At 47.4% G+C, this 20,453-nt stretch overlaps 1 protein-coding gene and 1 pseudogene across 3 annotated transcripts in view; one reads left to right on the top strand and one right to left on the bottom strand.

Moving 5' to 3' along the window:
* l(2)dtl (WD40 domain-containing protein denticleless) overlaps positions 1-20,453 on the bottom strand; it is a 46,383-nt gene that overhangs the window by 24,436 nt on the left and 1,494 nt on the right. For all 3 annotated transcript variants that reach the window (XR_008613155.2, XM_055072554.2, XM_050181972.3), the window contains exons 4-10: positions 18,415-18,513; positions 14,047-14,229; positions 12,326-12,391; positions 7,715-7,794; positions 6,505-6,581; positions 6,088-6,191; positions 1,684-1,791 (exon numbers count right to left, since the gene is read on the bottom strand). Coding sequence is in view for 2 of the 3 variants with exons in the window: in XM_055072554.2 (XP_054928529.1) it covers positions 1,684-1,791; positions 6,088-6,191; positions 6,505-6,581; positions 7,715-7,794; positions 12,326-12,391; positions 14,047-14,229; positions 18,415-18,513 (717 nt within the window). In the remaining variant the exon portion in view is untranslated. The remainder of the gene's footprint in view (positions 1-1,683; positions 1,792-6,087; positions 6,192-6,504; positions 6,582-7,714; positions 7,795-12,325; positions 12,392-14,046; positions 14,230-18,414; positions 18,514-20,453) is intronic.
* Positions 8,756-11,326, top strand: LOC140219310 (tigger transposable element-derived protein 4-like; annotated as a pseudogene).

Raw genomic sequence — 20,453 nt, 5'->3', positions numbered from 1 at the left:
GACGACAACGGAAACGAGCCCTCCCGAGCACTCGCTCTCGGGGAAGTTTTCGGATCGCTGTACTTTAGCCGCACTTTTGTTGAGTGCCACGGTGGAAATTCTCAAATGCTGCACGCAGTTGGCCAACTAGAAAACATGACCCTTGGAGCCTCGAACTACAGGTCGCGGCAAACCAGCATCTTTGATTACTTTAAGTAATACAAAGATCGCTGAATAAAGGTTGCGCATTCCTGCAGCAAATTTTTTTGTGTTTGGTTCATTCGAAAACCCGCTTAATTCGAATATATTTTGCGGTCCCGATGACTTCGAATTAACGACGTTTTAGTGCATTTACCCTATTCTAATAGTCACCTTTTGTTTTCAAAGGAAATTGGGCCGAAATTGCCTGCACTGTGCAATCGAATACAATTGCACCGTGCAGGTCCAATTTTTGGCCCAATTTTCTTGGAAAAAAGAAAACATGCCTTAAAATCTGGTAAATACTGTAATCAGTTATTGTGAGCTACGGTCATTGCTTGAACATCTTCCTAGGGTGGGCTGAAAATAGGTGTTTTCAATGAAAGATGATGTATTTTCAATACATTCACTGTCTCCTAAGGGCCGCAGAGACAGACAGTGCCAGTAATGGGGTCGATATTTGGGGTCACCATAGGCGTCAGATGCATGCATTCTGACTGGTCAAGTTTGAATTATTCGGCAAAGGCTAACTTTAGCGCCTAAATAACGAAAGGGCAGTGGACAAGACCTTTGGTCCGGATCAAATGTACCGAAAGATTGACTCAAAGTCAGATCAACAGAAACTTACTATGCAGTGGATCACGGATTAATGAAACTCGCTTACACGGAAATGCCAAATAAATGGGACGAATGCACCAACTTTGGTTGCCCACCCACAGGGACAATTGTGACAAACTTCGTTTAAAGGAAACACTTCTTTTTGTGAACTCCAGTTAAACAGGCCTGGACAAAATTGCGCCTACCTCGTTGGCTGTCATATTTCTTTATTTATTTATTCAAAACATTCCTCACAGAAATGCCCTGGGGGACGCGACAAATATCCTGCTCATATGGAGCAGGATGAGGTTAACGAGAATTTCAAGTGGTGATGCGAAAAACAGCAAAATTCAATGTATCTGTTATTTGCATTGTCAAGGCATCAGTGGTTGCTCTGCAGCATTCACGGTGACTAGTTCTTGAGTTCCTTTGTGCATCGTGATGGGGACAGTAAAAAACTGTGAGCGCAGGAACAAATACATTGTGCAGAAGAACCTGTGATACTCCAAGCACCGTACAATGACGTCTTTCTTTTTTTTTACCCGTAGAGAAATTAAAACACTCGACATTCTTGAAATGAAACATCTTTAAGAAAATTCCTGCATTCTTCGCATAAAGAAAGCGACAATGAACGGAAGTCTATTTTCCGTCCCTTCAGGTCTCGTTTAACCGGAGCGCACTGTATTTGCTTTAAACTACAAAAAGTTGATATTCGCATAAGCATAGTTCTTACGCGCTACACAGCCTCAAAAATTGACTCGCTGACAGGGAGGTCGACACCGCTTAGAAAACGGGGCTGCAAAAATAAGTTCGACAAGTGGACCAATGCTAGTTTCTCGCACATGCACATGGCTCGCCGACTCGCAGGACGAGGTTCGGTCAGCAAAACGAAGACAGCGTGCAACGTACAGGGTTCGGACGTGTTGCTGGCCAGCAGGTCAAACTCGTAGATGTTGTGGTCTGTGCAGTTCACAAAGGCGCGCCTTCTGGACTGGTCCAGCACCATGCTGGTGTAGCCTGGAAATGTGCGGACGACGAGTCAGACACGGTTTCCAAACCAAGAGTGCTGCAATGCACTTCCTCGCACCGGCTGAAAAAAATGCTCAATTGGAAGCAAACAAGTACTGCAGCTTTGCGTTAAAGCTGAATACCAAATAGTTGATTGATTTTTCTTAAAGTACCCCCTGTTTATTTATTTATAATAAATTCAAGGGCACTGGTAGTGTATTACATGAAGGGAGGTGGCGATGTGGTGACACAAACCATTCACGAAGAAATGTATGTTTCGACAGCAGTTCTACCAAATGAGTGAACAGTTATCAAGGCGATGTAGCTGGGTAGATTGCTCCAGTCGTAGGCTGTCTGCAATCACGAGTAACGTGAACCGTTGCATACTATTCATAGGCAAGCTTTGTGGCAATCAAGGTAAAGCTATGAAACTAAAGTTGACACATGGTATAGTGCTGATAGAAACAGTCCTCTCCTTTTGTTTGTGTATTAAATTACAGAGTTTGCATGCCAAAGCCACAATCTGATTATGAGGAATGCCGCAGTGAGGGATTCCAGAAATTTCGACCACCCGGGGTTCTTTAACGTGCACCTTAACTAAGTACACGGGTGTTTTCGCATTTCGTCCCCATCGATATGCGGCTGCCGTGGACAGTGTATGCGTTTTCTAACATGAAAAAAAAAAAAAAAAAAAAAAAGAGTTTTTTTTTTTAGTTGTAGCATGAAACATTATATTATATTCACTCTGGCATATAAGTTCAACTAAGATACGACATCTACGACACACCATGGATCTTTATAAAGCGAAGCTTTCTCTGCCTTTTCCTTCGACTTTCTCATTGCTGTTGTCTGGCACGCCAAATCAGGGGCTGGTTCAGAACGCGTATACAGTCAACGACTGAATTTTCGGACGTCTTCGCGGCACCGTCACGAGCCCCATAGAATCGATGTATAAGGACATCCGAAGTTTCGGACGCTCGAACCCCCCGCCGTCCAATTTTCCGGACTTTTTGACGGACGGAAGGTCTTTTGGCTCCTCGCGCAGCGCCCTTGAGAAGGAAATCCACTTGCAGCCGAAGCATATCACCGCTTTGAACCACAACTAGCCGAATCTAGTCGTCACACACCGATTTGGTCTGGCCACGCTGGCTATGTTCATCGCCGCACTTCCGCTTCCGGCGGAGTTTCCGGAGCGGCGCCATTTTGTTTGTTTGTTTGCGCAGGCCACGTTTTGGCTAGCGTGGTGTGTGGTTGTCTGTTGTGTCAAGTGTGCTCTGCGACGCTAGGCCTAGGTGCTTCGACGCTCGTCAGCGAACTCCACTGTTCGCAACTTGAGGATTTCGCTTGCCTTCGATGGTGCCCACTCCGTCTTCGTCGTCCTCGCCGATGGCATCGAAGTGTGGAAAGCAGTACCGTCGGACGACGTGATCAACGACCTCCGCTCTGCTGGGGTTTTCATACCCACGCAAATAACTTTTGAACAATTTGTTGACGCTGACAACGAGCTCGACTTCCGTGTAGAACTGACTGATGAGGAAATAGTCCGTCGGGTTGTGGGGGATTCAGAAGACTCCGTTGTTGAAAATGAGGAGCCAATGCCTGCGCCACCTACAAGCGCCGAGTTGACGCAAGCACTGTTGATTCTTTCATCGGTGTACAGTGCTGACATGACCTTTGCTCAGATCGAGGCGAATGTGATTGCATGCAACCGGAACGCCTTCAAAACAACAATCAACAAGTTCTTCAAGCCACTGCAGCAATAACACCGGCTGCCCGACGATGCACATGTACATAATAAACCGGCAGTCGGCTGCATACAGAGTTTTTGAACGCCTCTTCTTATAGCCACTTCACTGATGCTGTGGCAGGGTTTCGGAAGCCTGTTACTTCGCCCTTTACCTCTAGATCTGAGAAAAAAATAAAAAGGGTGCGTTTTTTTGCATGCGTTCATTTTTTCAGACTGCCTGAATTTTCGGACGTTTTCACGTTCCCTAGAGGGTCCGAAAAATCGGTCGTTGACTGTATACACGGAAGCAGCGTGGCAGAAAAGAGAAGAGATGCGAGGAACTCGTTGGGACCGCACCGCGTCGAATGTGCACAATGCCCTCTGGAGCTCCCAGGTCGTCGCCACATTAGCCTTTCGACAGATGTCATTATCCGTGACCCCCTGCAAGCGCTTACCTTTCTAACAAAGTGCAAATCAAGAGGGAAGCTAGATAGAATGGAAGAGAAGAGGCAGAGAATGGGTAGAACCAACGCAGTTGCGAAACAATTGAATAACAGCCTTGCCACCCTTCGCTCGCAGTAAAGCACACCGCAGGGTCTAGGTGACACAACGGAAGCGGTCGCACGTCAAATCGACACTACAGTCGCCGACCGTTTATTCGGACCTCACGGGGACTGCGGAAATGTCCGAATAAACAGGTGTCCGAAAAAGCAGATTAAGAAAAAAAAAATGAAATCCTTTATTTCCACGCACTTATTCGGGCTCGGCAGTAGGCTTGAAGAAATCGTGAGTGCGCCGTTGCACGCTGTTCCGTTTACGCGCAATCAGATAAGCCTGAATCTCGGAGAGGGTCGCACGGTCACTATAGGCGGCTGAAAGCACAGTCACTGCTTGTGCATGCTCCGCATGCGACGGCAGCGTAACACATGGTGCGTCATCTTCCGACTCGGAGTCATCGTCCAGCGGTGCAGCATAGAGAATGGGTGCAGCAGAAACCTGACGAATGATCTCGCCGTCGTCGAGTTCTGCGCATGTCAGTACAGCAGTGTCAGCACCCGTGAAACTGTCAAATGAGACGGTGTCCGGAATCGCAATGCAACCACTGCGCAGGTCTCGGCAGAACATTTTCCGCGTCAGTAGGGAGCACATCGGAAGGCGACAAACCTTAGGCCTCCCGGCACCCGCTTGCCGGCATTCCCCAGCGCAGTATGCACGGGCACTGTCGGCGCCATTAGACACTCGACGCGATGTTTCCGTACGCCGCGTTGGAACACCGAAACCTCGACACAGCACACAAAGCAAACACCACCGTGCCGACACCAGTCGCACAAACGAAAAACGCGGCCTGCTCGTAGCGTCGTGCGCGAAAGAAACAAATCAGCTGCTGGATTGTCTTGACATGGCTTACCAAGCTGAAACCGGAAGTACTGTATGGCCACTCTATCGAACCAGGCAGAAACGATGAATGATGAGCGGGGATTTCCAGTAGCGCTACTTCGTGAGGCAGCAAGGAGGCTCCGTTAAAAAAAAAAAAAAAAAAAAAAGGCGTTCAGCAAGTCGAACTATGCGCCGGTCAGAGTCGGTGCATGATGCCCTCGATCGAGTTGGCTAAAGGAGTGTCCGAAAAATCAGACGAGAGGTTGCAAGGTGTCCGAACTTTCGGCAGTTGTTATACATTCTGGTCTATGGGGAGAACGGCGGTGCCGCGAAGCTGACCGAATAATCGGGCATGTCCGAATTTTTGGAGTCCGGAAAATCGGTCGGCGACTGTACTGTGCCCGCCGCGGTAGCTTTGTGGCTATGGCATTGTTCGAGGTCGCAGATTTGATCCCGGCCAACGCAGCCGCATTTCGATGGGCGCAATAAAAAACGCTCACGCACTTTGATTTAGGAACACCACGGTGCCAAAATTAATCCGGAGTGTGACACTACGGCTTACCTCACAATCCAATTGTGGTTTTGGCACATACAGCCCCGTAATCCAATTCAAGTTTAATGCTTCTGCCACGATGCGATGTGCCAATATGACGCAATGACAATGCTGAACCCTCTCCGACGTTATGAAACATGGCACGCAACAACGTCTCAAGCAAACACCTCTCCCTTTGTGTTTTGGGTACTATGCAAACAAACAGCAGTGGTGCACGCAAGGTAAAGTTTCACATTAACTCACCACTCTCGTGTTGGACAAAACATTGAAGAAATTAAACGTTCGCCCACTGCCAATTATCGTCAAAGCAAACAGCACAGAAAGCTTCACTTACATCGATTCCCACAGTGTGTGGGACCTGCATAATTTTTTAAAGTCTACTTGTTTGAGTACTGGCCTGAATAGAACCAGTGCAACATTCTGAGTGCTCCTTAAGACTATGGATAAGTGTGGAACTTTCTGAAACCCTGATGTCTTTCCGATTTGTTCAGTGCATCAACTTCCAAGCTACACTTCTGTAAAGGACTGTAAGGACCTTCATGCTAGCCTCTCGTGGGGTCTACTGTATTGCTGCCCTTTGTACGACTGTCCTTATGGAAATCAACCTACAAGTGCAAGCTGACAGTAACAGCACTGAAGGAGCACTTGCCGTGAATGGCCTTGCTCCGCCCTGCATAGGGAAAGGCTGTGACTGGCCGGGGGTCGTTCTTGAAGAGCTGGTAGTTCTTCCGCAAGTCCCACACCTTCACTTCCCTGCAAAAAAGTCAAGAGCAAGTGCAACACTCGTTCACTGCACCCAGACAAAGAAACGGGTGCTGGTGAGAAACGACCAATCAGTTTTGACACCTCTACAGAGCAGCACCAAGGCTGAAAACTGACTCTCGCACCAGAGGATACGAGTGGCCGTGGGAAGGTTTTACAGACAGTGGGCAATGCTATAAAGCCACGCATCTCGTTTGTTCGTTCAACAAGTAAGGCTCATCAAATGGCACATATCCGCAGTCATTCCTGCAATGTCAGTTTTAGAAAAGGCTAGTCACATAAGCATTACTCAAGGTACACCTACCTATTGTTGGCTGCGCACGTAACCAAGTAGTGCTCGTCGCGGAATGCACAGGCAGTCACGCTACACGGTGTATTAAGCTGCAACAACCAGAAAAGAGGAAGCAGACACGCAGTGAGCAAATTGCAAACGGTTCCCAAACTTCCTGGCTCGGGAGAACCCTGTCAGCTGTCACCAGAGTGCCGCAGAACCCCGATGCTAGCACGTGAATTGCTATCAAAATTAAATTGCGGAGTTTTCAACATCACAAAGCAGCGCACATGGACACCATAGCGAGGCTCTACATTAATTTTGGGCACTCGAGTCCCTTAATCATCATCAGCAGCAGCCTGTATTTATGTCCACTGCAAGACGATTCTAGCGATCTCCAATTACCCCCGTCTTACGCTAGCCAATTCCAACTTGCACCTGGAAATTTCCTAATTTCGTCCACCCAGCTCATTTCCTGCCACCCTCGACTGCGCTTCCATTGCCTTGGCGCCTCTTCTGTAACTGTAACGGTCCACCAGTTATCGGCCCTATGCATTAAATGGCCTGCCCAGCTGCACATCCATCTAAGAACAGATGGATATCCATCATGTCCATCAGCTCCCTCTAAGAACAGAAGCATTTTTGCATTCCACACCTATCAGAATGTGGCCACGGCAGCAGGGATTAGAAACCCGCTGCCCCTTGCTCTGCAGCCAGACACTATGGCTGCCACTGATACACCACAGCAGGTATTGCGCTTGAACTTACCACACACACAGTTCAAGCCACTAATGCCAAGTGCTGGACAGTTCTTCATACTATCTCCCTGTCTCTCAACTAACCAGGTTAAGCTCCAACCTCCTTTTTCACACCCCTCTCTCACTCATGCCATCAGTTTCTGGCATCTAGTGGAACTTATGTCATCCCAGCGTCTGGTTCCAAGTGGGAGGGACATTGTCTGCAGTCTGCTACTGATGCGTACAGGCGCAAGTGTGCAACAGCAGTGAAAGCAAAAATTAGGATGCGGGATACCCCGAAGCACAAGCCTTTGAAACGAAACTGGTGTGAACAATGCAGCGGGGAACGGCGGCGCACGTGAAAGGCTGGTGACACTTGGCGGTTAAGTTAAAGCAAGAGATGCCACTGGGAAGCCCACAATCTTTATCCTCTTCAGCGCTAATAAATGAATGGCCTGATGCCGTCCTGCTCATACGCATTGTACGCCAGGTTGTCGAGCACTCACCACCTTTCGGCCAATGATGTTTCTACTATTGCTGGGCAAGGGTCCGGCAGCCGTGCAGTGTGCCCTGGGGATGGTCACCTCTGTAAGAAACATGCAATGCATACCGTTACCCCGCCTTCCAACGAAGTCAGCAGAAAAAGAAATGCAATAAGCGCCGATAGATTGTTCAAATTTACTAACTGGGTTCAACATCCCGAATGAACATTACAAGGGAAGCTGTAGTGCAGGAGTTTGTAGTATTAACTTTGAAGGGCCGCTCACCAGGTTCGGGCGGCTACTGATAACGCGTGCCTCGCGCTTTCTCTTTTTGCATGGAATTTAGCGGCTAGAAAACATTTCATACCATCGCAGTCTGCAGCAGGAAGCCGCGGTGTGTTTGGGTTATAGACAATTAGAAGTGTGCAGTACACTTCCATCGACACCACGCGCTGTGGAACAGATAGGTGAAGATGCTTACGCTATAGCGTTCGATAGCTGTGAATCTGGGTCGTGATTTGCTGGTACTGGAATATAAAACAGAGTGTGCCGGCATTTACATGTGAGATGGGTGGGTGGGTATTGCAGTGAAGCCGCCGCAGCGGATGGCCAGTTCTCGATCGCGCACATTTTGCACACTCTCTTGTTTATGTGGGATCTAGCAGCCAGAAAACGTATCATACAGTGCAGTCCACTTATAACGATATATTGGTTATAACGATGGGTCAACATGAGAGTGTCATTTTATTCATTAGGTCTATGGGGAAAAAAACCATTTATAACGATAGGTTATTCACAGCATATCGGATATAACGATCAAAATTTTGCCGCCCGGATGGCTTTTCTCGTGCGAAATAATCGTAACATTTGCGTTGCTTAGTTCCCTGAAACGAACCATGTCGAGACGAGGCGATGTTTACCTCCGTAAGTTCGTATCTGCCGCCATTACCACGCTGCGCGTCCCACCCCGCCCACGCACCGGAGAGTACTCGAGCAGGCGCAGCGCGCCACAAGATGGCGCTAGCTGCTTCATGCGCGTCGGCCACAGTCGCTACGAAAGAGAGAGAGAGAGACAGAGAGAAAAAAAAAAGAAAGCAACAAGCAAAGCGGCGCGGTTGCACCCGTCCCGCACTCAGTCTCTCTCTCTCGCGATAGCAAGCTGACGCCACCGAAGCAGCATGCAACCAACGGTACAACCCAGTTCGAAGATGGCGCCGACAAAGCGCAAAGCTGTGTCGCTTGACACGAAGATGGATATTTTGCAGGACTCTCGATGCGGCTTCAAGGTGAGCGCCCTCGTGAAGAAGTATGAGATCGCCCAGTCGACGATATCAACCATCTTGAAAACCGGGAGCACCGCGATTGTGAAGGCAGGAGCTATTAGCGGCCATGCCAGTCAGCGGAAAAGGGTTAGAGACCCTTTGTACGGCGATGTTGAAGCGCTTTACCAGTGGTTCATCACAACCAGCGCGCATAATGTGCCTATTAGTGGGCCAATACTTGCCACCAAAGCGAAAAACTTCGCTTTTCTTCTGGGACGGCCAAATTTTGAGCCTGGGGGAGGCTGGATTCAGCGGCCAAATTTTGAGCCTGGGGGAGGCTGGATTCAGCGCTTTAAAGAGCGGCATGGAATCGTTTACAAAAACGTGGTGGGGAAGCGGCGTCTTTGGACACACAGGCAAAGCAGCAGTGGCTGCAGACAAAGCTGCCCGGCGTGCTGGAAGATTACGCGGAGAAGGACATATATCATTTCGACGAAACTGCTCTGTTTTTTCAAATGTTGCCGTCGAAGACTCGCGCTCTTAAAGGAGATCGATGCCCCGGCGGGAAGCACTCAAAACTTAGGGTGACCGTGTTGCTGTGCATTAGCATGGACGGGAGCCATCGTCTCAAGCCTTTCATGATCGGGCGATCAAAGAAGCCCACGTGCTTTAAGAATCAGCACATCCCAGTCCACTATCGCAGCAATAAGAAGGCATGGATGACCCGCGACCTGTTCGAAGAATGGCTGCTCGAGTTCGACAGTATAATGGAAGGCCAAGTAAGAAAAGTAGTGTTGCTACTTGACAACTGTAGCGCACACAGCGTTAACTCGAAGCTAACATCTGTCGAATTGATGTTTCTGCCTCCGAATACTACGGCAGGCCGTCAGTCGTTGGACGCCAGTGTGATCGCCAACTTTAAAGTCCTGTATCGGCGGCGCATGCTGGAGTGGATAATTTTAGCCATTGACCGCGCAGCTCCTGGCACGTCGGGTCATGCAGACGGGCCCCCTGACCTGAAGATCAGTCTTTTGAAAGCCGTGCGCTTCGTTTATGGTGCGTGGTATGAAGTAAAGCAGTCAACCATATACAACTGCTTCAAAAATGCGGGCTTTGTGCGTCAGGACGAACTCCCCCAACCCACTGAGACCAACACGGTGAAAGCCGCTGACATAACAGAGCTCTGGGAACTCGTTCCTACTGGTGACACAGGTGGTGCGTCGAAGGAGGAGTTTTTGACAGCAGACAGTGCTGCCTCATTCTGCGATGAGGTCACCGACGAGGCGATCACCGAAGCTGCACTCTCTCGACAGACGGCAAAGTTGTGCGACGGTGGTGACGGCAGGAGCGACAGTGACAATGAGATTGACAGTGGCTCCTTGACCATGATGTCCACGCAAAGTGCACTGTCGTCGATCGACTCCTTAATTGATTTTATGTATGCTAAAGGATTGCCGCCAGTGTTCGCACAGCAGCTGGAATCCATGCACACTGCGGTTGCGAAGCTGAAGCTGCCGCAAAAGCAAGTGCAGATTTCGGACTATTTCGGCGCACCTAACCCTTGACACTGTCATTGGCGCTAGAAATAAAGTTAGTTTTTCACAGCCTACTTTCTACATCATCTATTCTTTAGAGCAAGTAGTGCATTCGAGTTCGGAGCTGCAAAGGTATGTTCCGCGTTTTTTATTTCTTTTAATTCTTTTTTTAACAACTGCCGTCCAGATATACCGTATTTACTCGCATAATGATCGCACTCGCGTAATGATCGCACCCCTAAATTTTGTCGTCAAAATTCGATTTTTTTTATTTCCCGCGTAATGATCGCACCCTGAACTTGCCGCAGCGATATCTCGTGTGCTAAGTCTAGCTAATAATGATCGCGCTTACCATCTGTCGAATGCTACGCGAACGACTCTTCAAGACAAGCCAAGCGGCCTGCACGCACCAAACATTCTTAAGTAGATGCCTCATTTCATTACTTTCATCACTTTCCGCACTTCCATGACAAAATGAAGTACAACCAAAATCGCCTTTATTATGGGTTGGCTTTATAATGGTTGATGTCAACAAAAACAATAAAGGCGCATTTCGATTCTTTTCATCTGCTTTTGCACTCGTGAGCACGCAACAAATCGCGCGCGGCAATGATAGTAGTCACGTTTACTCTGATACGTTAAAAGTGTACCCTATTCATACGCCGACGCTTGGAACACAGCTAAGATATTCGCCCACCCTTAGCGGAAACGTGCCGTATTGGGATAGTAGTGAAGACAGATGCAGCAGTTTCCGCAGCACGTCGGCCATGCATTTCTATGTCACTGGCAGCTAAGCGCGCCCACCTGTTTCTGTCCCCTCCAAGTGGACATGGCTACGTTACTGCCGCAAACTTGATATTAACAATATTATTCATCACTGATACGGAAGAAACTGTTTCAATACACGTAATGTACTCACGATAAGAAAAAAAAAATCGCGTTCGGCGCGTTCGGCTTGCTCCGCCGGCCGCCATTTTTGTTTTGGTGTCCCACACCCGCAATCTCGCATCCCGCAGCAAACGCGAGACGAAAAAAAAAAAATTTTTTTTTCCGCGGGAAATTTAACCCGCGTAATGATCGCACCCCTGAATTTGCGTCAATTTTTCTGACAAAAAAAGTGCGATCATTATGCGAGTAAATACGGTAGTGATCATCGGTTATAACGATCGCATTTTTCGTCTTTCTCGATATCGTTATAAGTGGACTGCACTGTACAATCACAGTTTGGCAATGCACTGAACAATGGTGCCGAAAGATAGTGTTTTCTGGGAAAGTATGAAGCGGTAAAAAATAAGCCTAACTCTAGTGGGTCATTTTGTGGCTCTCGAGGTGGTGCCTAGAAGGCGTCCGAGTTATTGGACATGTCCGAAAAATCGCTCATTGGCTGCAGTCACGCAAAAATGAAGCTGTCTTCGAAAGTGAAGATACGAGAATACGGCGCACCTTTCCACTTGTACAATAAAGTCACTTATTTTTGGCCGACACCGGTATTTTGGACTCCCATTTATTCGGATGTTTTGGTGGTCGCCGTCGACTCCTAATTATTGGTTGGCGACTGTACGTAAATATAGCTAGATGCCCCCTGTTGACCATCCGAACAAGATGGACTTTCAGGAGCACCTGAGAGCATTCGAAGACGACCATCTGAAGGTGCCATTAAAAAGTGATCTCTGCATCAGAAACCAGTGACCAGGAACGGAATACAGAAGAACAAAAGTTGACAGCAGAAAGCAGTTAATACATGACAGCAGGCGCGCAGCCAACTAAACTTCAGTACGTAAAACTGGCCCATAAAATTCTGCAATGCCCCAAACCATTTCTGCATGGGAGAGACTCACGAGGTTCAGAGCAGCGAGTGTCCCAGACCATCACGGCGCCATCTCGGGATCCCGATGCAAACACATCTGCAGGTAGACAGGCAAGGACAAACAGATTAGCCACTTGACAATCATTTGGAACATCACGTAGCGCTGCGGGGCATCATTTAAAATTACCAGGAAGCAATGTCATTGGGCAGCTCATGGATTACTTAAAACAAATGGGCCATACTTCATTGCATACTTAGCAGGCAATGTCACCAAAGCTACGCAAGTAGTTGCGTCCATAGAAGTCTCGCTGTTGCACAGTGCAGCTGCTTTTGATCTTTAACACTGCACATCAGAGAACTTCATATATTACGACTACAATTTCTGGAGGTACAGTTACATCAAATTATGCATTAGTTGTAGAGTCATGCGAATATTCGAATTTCCCAATAGTGGTTTTAAATACTCTGCCATTTGCTTAAAGACAGAAGAAAGAGAGAGAGAAAACGTAATACTATACATTTAGACAAGCAATGATTGGTTCAACATGCTGAGCTTCGCTGCAACGCAGTTGTGCTATGCGGTGCAGCATATCTACCATGCAGTGGTGAAGCCTACCAGCATGTGCACACACGCCATCTCCGGTCCCAGTATGAACACAAAGATGTCTAATGAGTGTAACCAAGACGTCTAATCAGAATAAAAAGCACTGGTACAGCCCTATCTTCGGTTTACACTTCCTCTAGCCACTGCAATACAGTCTAACCTACTTATAACAATATTCAGGCGCCACGAAAATTCCATTGTTATAACTGGGTTGCATGAAAAAATCAAAATAGGGGGGTGCCAGAGCTGTTATGAGAGAACTATATAGACGGGGAGGCAAGCGCCCTTCCCCGTTACCCCCTCCCCTACCCTACCGCGTCATCACTGCCGTCGCTATCCGAAGCAAGCACTTTCGCGACAATTGCCTCATCGGGCAGCCTGCCCTACGGCGTCATCGCTATCTGATGCATGCAAGAGCGCCGGTTCGAGGCGGTGAGGTAATCAAAATGGCGGCGGTGGTGGCTTTGATTAATGCGATTTGGGACCTACGGTCACGGCAGAAAGTCCGGAAAATCAGACAGCGAAGGGTTCTTGCGTCAGGAATTTCAGATGTTCTTATACACTGACTCTATGGGGTAGGTGATGGTACTGCGAAGCTGTCCGAATTATCGGGCGTCCGGAAAGCCGGTCGTTGTCTGTACACTGGCAACTCCTCCAGCCGACGACATAGCATTGAAGTAGATTCTTCACGATTCCTCTGTTACGCGAGCCAGCAATACCGTGACTTTCGTTCTCTTTAAAAAAAAATTACGACCAATTTTCCCTGATATAAGCACAGATTCCCTGAGTATTTCCAGACTTCAAATTCCCTGAGAATTCCCGGTTTTGCCGGTTGGTAGACACCCTGAGCACTATTCCCAACATTCATTTGTTAAATATTCATCAATGGCGCCCCAGGTTTCACTGGCCGGTGCTGCCAGTAGGCCCAAATAAGCAAGCCTGAAAAGTCAGGCTCTGAAAAATCGCTTGATGGCTACATTTGCACGTAATTGCGACTAGTGTTGCCCTAAATAGCACGAATAGAGGACCGTAATATTATTGGCATCAATACGACAATCGTAAGCAACCTCCGAAAATAGGACATTTTTTCAGCGAAATTGTAAAAGTTGGCAGGCATGAAAAAAGTGTCAAGTCACAGGGAAGCTCACCAGACTGCCCCGGAAGAAAGTGCACACATTTGACGCTGCCCGTGTGTGCTTTGAACCTCGACACTTCCGTCTGGTGGTCAAGGTCCCAGAGAGTAATGGCCAGGTCTCCACCTGCTGTGGCAAGATGCCGCCGCCCAGGCCTCGTGCACATGTCAAAGATTGCGTTCTCATGTGCCTGAAAAGCTGCAATAGCGAAAAAGAGGATTACAATTATCGAGTGTTTTAATGAACTCAGCATAGCAGTGTCTCAGTCCTACCAGAATGTGGCCAACCCCAAAGTAAGAGGTCAAACCTTTCACCCCTTTTTTTTTAATGGCAAATGAAGTTCTGCATAAATTGGAAAGATGGAAAAAGGGTAATGAATAAAAGAAATTGAACTGTAGCACGAAGCTACAAAGGCAACCAATATGAGCTTTTTCAGAAAGAAAGCTCTGAAGCTGAAGAAAAATTCATCTTTGTCCTCCTTCAAATCAGTCGTGCACAGGCCAGCAAGGTGGAAAAACTTTTGCGAAACGGAAGAACTACCGTATTTACTAGATTCTAACGTGCCCTCACTTGTAACGCGCACCCGTTTTCCGTGACCAAAAAAGAAAGAAAGATTGCCCTCGGTTGTCATGTGCACCCGTTTGCCGTGACTTAAAAACCAAGAATTACTTTACAGTAGTGCGCACCTCATTCTTTCATACAGAAATACAACTTTCTCTCATTTGGAAAAAACTGAAGATTTACTCCCAATGCACTGAAGTTGCGATGAATAAAAAAGGTTGCAGTTTCACCCGAAAGACGAAACATCAATTACGATAGCAAATTAGTAGACAGCTCTAGGAAAAGTAAGGATTGTAGTTTTATCGGCCATGTAAACGTTTAAACATTCGCTTACTAACTAAATTAACAAGCATGGTGTCACGCACGCACGAGCAAACATGCACTCAATGACTGCGGAAACTCTTTAAAAAAACGCTGGAGCGAGGAAGAGCGGTAGCAGGAGAGAGGGAATTGACCTTTGAGCGGCCTCTCGCTTCGACGCGAAATAGGTGACGAGACCACAGCGCGGTGCGCCTAGATGCGTAGACTCTTGTCTCCGTCGCAGATCGCTTTCAAGATAAGGGCCGCCCCGTACGTAGCAGCAGCCGCTGCTTGCACTCCCTGCTCCCCTCCTGTTTGCAGCAGTCCCACCCGCAAGCTTTCGGGAACTACGAACGCCAGTGATGCGGCCCGATTTTTGCCCGTCTCCGCACACGTGATCGCTTTCCTTTTAGTAGTGGCATCGTGATGAACTCGGCATGCCACTGCAGTCGGCACTTCTATGCTGATGGAACAAATGCAGAAAACAGGAAGCCGGACGGTGCACTAACCTAAGCCAAAGGAAGCATTGCCTAAGCACACGTACTGCAGCACATGGAGGAAGCTACAGCAGCTAGGCTCGAAGCACGTGCAAGACGGCCATTTTGAAATGCCGATGGCAATATGGTGACGCAGAGTTATGGGCGTACTTGATACTAACGCGCAATTCTTGGACCAGCTTTATTGGAAAAATGTGCGCGTTAGATTAGAGTAACTACGGTAATCCATTTTAAAGGGCCCCTCACCAGGCCCCATAGCAACTTTTGGTTACACGCTGAAAGTTGTTACGTGCCCTCTAAGGAGCGTTCTGCCGCAAAGTTTTTTCAGGTCGGCGCATTAATAGCCGAGGTAGAAATATTTCAGTGCGGCAAACCCATGATTTCAGGAGGCGAGCTCCACTGCATCGGGCCCCGCCTTAATTTTTTTTCTCCTTGCCCCCCCTCCCCCCCTTTTTTTGCTGCGCTGCACACGAGCTGTGCACAAGCACACATGACTAGCGGTGCAATTCAGTGCTACACGTATACTGGGGCAGAGCAAGCGGGTCGCAGAGCATGATCACAGGCTGCAACACGGTAGAAAATGGCATAGTTTCTATACCTGCGCACGTGACTGCACGACCGTGGGAACAAGCAGACGAAGCGGAAGAACATCTCTCTTGCTTCAGTTCAATGTAAAACAAAAAACATGCAGACCTTCCGTGTTGTGCATTTTATTATCTCTATAAACTTCAATTCGTCAACTGAAGCAACAGATCACACAAATAACAGATGGCGCCTTGAATAATTCTCGAAGTCACGCGTCACCACGAGTGACGTCACACTGCAGACCCGAGTATGCAGGCGCAGGGACGCGAGTATGTCACTGTTCGGCTTGGAGCGTGGCGGCCACGAGGAGAAGGGAAAATGACATTCGGATTGAAATTTCAGACCTTTCCACAGCATGTAGCGATGTCATTCTTTTCAAACATCATCGTTGGTGCGCACTGCATGCTCCGCGTTTGTCAGCTCGAAATGACCAGACCTGGTGAGGGGCCCTATAAGAGATGCACCTAGCTGCCAATCAATCAATCAATCAATTCAATTTTATTTACCAGAAACAAAAGGAACTGGAGGGACACCTGGGCAAAAAGCTGTCGCAGCAGCTTGACGGAGGCCCAGGGTCCCTTACATGGCAGTAGCACTCACATGATATATACACTGAAATCCAAGCCAAGGAATTCGATACAAGTTTTGTGCTATGTATCCTCAGGTGGATGACACTTTCCCTTTCAAAAAACTTCACTTGATACTCTGCAGCAGAATGGTACAGGCAATGAGTCAGTCAAGGAGAATGATTGATTCATTAATAGGGTTCAAGGGGACACTAAAGAGAAAAATTGTTTAAGCTGTGTTAGTAAATTGCCTTTCCACAGCACCAAAACAGCCCCTCTTACCACGAGGAGACGTTTGGAAAGCCAGAAATGAGGGGTGGCGACACAAATTTGCAGTTTCCACACCAGCTGACCTTGACGTCGTGAATTCAGAGGCCGTCTGCCGAGGCCTGGTTAGAATTTTTGTCGGTAAAAACGAATTACAGTGTATTCTAAAAGAGCCAAAGACCAGACTTGAAAAGTTTCAAAGAACTGCTACTAAACCACACGGGCCTGAAATGTGAAAAAAATCTGTGACATCAGACTGACGTACCTGACCCAGGGTTTCGGCACGAAATTTAAAAATGAAACTTTGACTGTCATTTTCCTTTCTAATAAACAAGCTGTCTCGAAACAAACGCATCTAGAGTTCTTCACGAGCACTTTACCAATCTAAACTGAACCAGTGTCTCACTTAAGTCTCTTTAACCTCCCGAAGCAACGCCTGGGATGCGAGAGATCACGATGTCGAGAAACCCGGATTGATTCTGACCACCCACAGTTGCACCCAAGCGACACATTCATATAAATGTAGGACACATTCTTGCAAGACCTTGTTTTGGGTCCTTGGCCTCTCCCGAGATGTCACTACACTAGCAGTGCGGGCCGTGGTCCAATTTCTGGATGAAGCAGGACTAAACTCGAAACAGTCATTCCAATATACCGCTCTGTTGACCAGTAGCTGTTGATCGCACTCCCAGAGCTGCCAACCTTAAGGTTTGAAAAACACTCAGCGACTAAACATTGCCTTAGTACTTAAGGTGCAGACCATTTGTTAAAATAATTCACAGCTCTAGTTTTGCAAGAACGCCATAAACAGGCACACTCCTCTATACTGGCAGCTAGAATGTGTTGCCATTATACATGGGTTCAGTGGAGTGAGTGGTGTTGCCAAGGGTTTGCGGTCAGAATAATCAAGCAAGTCTGTAACATCTGGCCCTGGAAATCGGTTGGCAACTGTATTTGCCTTTTTTTTTTAAACTTATCCTGCCCTAATAGCTGCATGCAAATAAAATCATAAAACCAATACTGCCTATACGACAATCGCAAACAAGGAACCCAGGCATTTCACAACAAAATAAAAAGTTGGTATTCGTGCCACCCATAGAGTTTCATACAATAATTACTCAAGGGAACTCTGGCGCTAGTGTCTACGGGAGCTGCAATGGGAGCAGTTGTACCAGCATGGGAATTATGGGAAGTACATGGATTTGCCTAAACTTCGTCCTTCTGGCTTCAAGCAGCTTTGCGACTTTGTAAACGTCATTTTTCGACAATGTACTGTGTAATAAGTAATTAAATAAACATTATTAAAATTGTCGAACGGCAGGATTTGCGCACAGGGCCTTTAGCACAGAAGCCAGATATTGAAACCATTAAGCCACGGATGCACGTATCGACAAGCGAGATGTGAAACGCCTTTATGAATTTATCGCGGACATGCCAGTGCCTTGAGACGCTTGGCACGTTTCAATTTGGCAACTTCGACAAGCTCAATCGTTACAATTAGTAGCGATTGTGCATGTTCGCGGCGTCCTCTGCACTTCGAAGGGTATTCGAAGGGCACTTTGGATTTGGCGCAGCTCTTCCGCCACTGTCAAACAGACGGCACTCACAGGTCTCCAAGGCAAGGCGGTTGCCAGGCTGATGGGTCCGTAACATGTGCACCGTACCATCCTCGTCGGCCACTGCCAGGAGGTCGCGGAGGTCTGGCTCTGCAGGAGGTACGAACCAGACAAGCATCAGGACTGCAGCAATAGTGCAGCGGAAAATAAAAGAAGTTAACGCTAAACGAAAGCTACGGCACAGGAGAGATGTGAGATGTGCCGCAATGGCCACGATCGGCGCTGGTTAACACCCCCAGAGTTAAGATCTTGCCATAAAATGGCAAGATCTTTACATAAAATGGCCAAGAATGCAGATGAGGGAGCGGATTCCGCCATAGCACAATTGCTAGTGCAACACACGCGTAATGCGGAGATTACGTTTTCAGCCCCCCCCCCCCCCCCAACATTGTTTTTTCATCCACTTTCATTTCCTATTAGCTTGTCACATGCTCTCGAATCACCGTTTCAGGAGGAGGATTTGCTTCAATTAAAAACTGCAAATAATTTGTTCATATCAGCTTTTCTTGACTTCATCAATTGTTGGCTTCACATGGGTGTGAGCCCCACCCCCAAAAAGTTGGGCACTATTAATTCACCTACTTCTCTTTAAGAAGAAACAGGTGACATGAGTTCGATCAAGAGTACAAGAGGCAGGCAGAACACTCCATTCGCGGGGCAGTGTTGGCGACTTACTGAGAAAGTCACTAAATTTAGCGAGTATTCTTCCGCATTTCCCAAAAAGCATAAGAGAAAGACAGCAAAGCGAGTCAAACTTGCCACTCAGTATAACAGTGGATGCCTGTTCATTCTACCCTTGCAGGATCACAAGACTTGGTTGAAATGTCCGAAAGGTTGAATTACAAACTACAGCAAAATGAACAAATACGAATCGTTTTATTACTTGAAGTAGTTTTCTTTGTTTCTTGCTTTCGTGGCGCAACTCAACCAGCACGAGGCAAATAGTGCGGACATGTTTAAGCACTGGCTCAGCGCGACATCCCACAAGACAATCGGCTACAGACTGACTCATGGACAGAAAAAGCGACGGTCGCCAAAATAAAAACAAATTGATATACAACAGCTTCACGCCAAGGGAAGCGGGGGCATCGCCTGCTGAATTTAGGTTTTCAAGCTTACAGTAACTGCTGCGCGTTTGGGGTGCTGCGCGTCTGCGGGGGGTACCGTGTTGTGTCATCACAACACAGTATCCTCCTAAAAACAGAACCGAAACTAGCCGTCAAAAAAAAAAAAAAAAAAAGCTGATAGCAAAAAAATAAAGCTATCGAATTATTAATAGTGCTCTGAGGCTTGTCACCATTTCTTCTTGGGTTTAGAGGTCTAGGACTTTCATATAACCCAACAAATGAACAGTCGAAAATATGTCAGTACCCCTTTAAGCAATAACATATAAGTCAAATGATCCGAGGCCGAATTAATGGGAGTCGCCTGCACCTTGTCGTATATAGCTGTTCTAAAACGCTTTGCTTTAAACTAACACCGAGGAAAACGTGGGACATTTTCCGGGTGCACCCTTACTTGCGGACGCCTTGCCTCCGTAGCTTTCACTGCCACTGAAAGTCACATGCAAGTATATTGCTGTACCAACAGCTATGCCTTTTTATGTTTCCTTGCAACTGTTTTAGTGCAAAAATTTGGTCTTCATTTTCTCAACAACCACTTGGCTCTTTTCTTCCAAATGAATAGCAATAAACTTCTGAAATAATACTCTAGCATTCTACACTGATCTACAGTTACATTACAATTTTTTTACAGTTGACATAGATGGGACATTTCAAATCGGCAGACGACGGTCGCCCTGTCCCACCATTGCCAGGAACACCATGGTGGCACCACAAGTGTTCAGAAATTTCGAAAGCGTGGCAGGCTTCCACCGCATGCAGTCAATTAACACGCTTTATTCATGCAAAAAGCTTTCTTAGCGTCCGCTGCTGGAAGAAGCACTCCTTCGCCCGAGCCGTTGATGAGGCAGTGGTGAAAAGCATTTCACTGGACTGCAACAAATATTGCTTGTGCACGCAATGTAGTAT

Source organism: Dermacentor andersoni, chromosome 7 (assembly GCF_023375885.2).
Source record: "Dermacentor andersoni chromosome 7, qqDerAnde1_hic_scaffold, whole genome shotgun sequence".
Taxonomy (NCBI): Eukaryota; Metazoa; Arthropoda; class Arachnida; order Ixodida; family Ixodidae; genus Dermacentor; species Dermacentor andersoni.
Note: the sequence above shows the minus strand (reverse complement) of the source record. Positions and strands in the feature narration are given on the sequence as shown.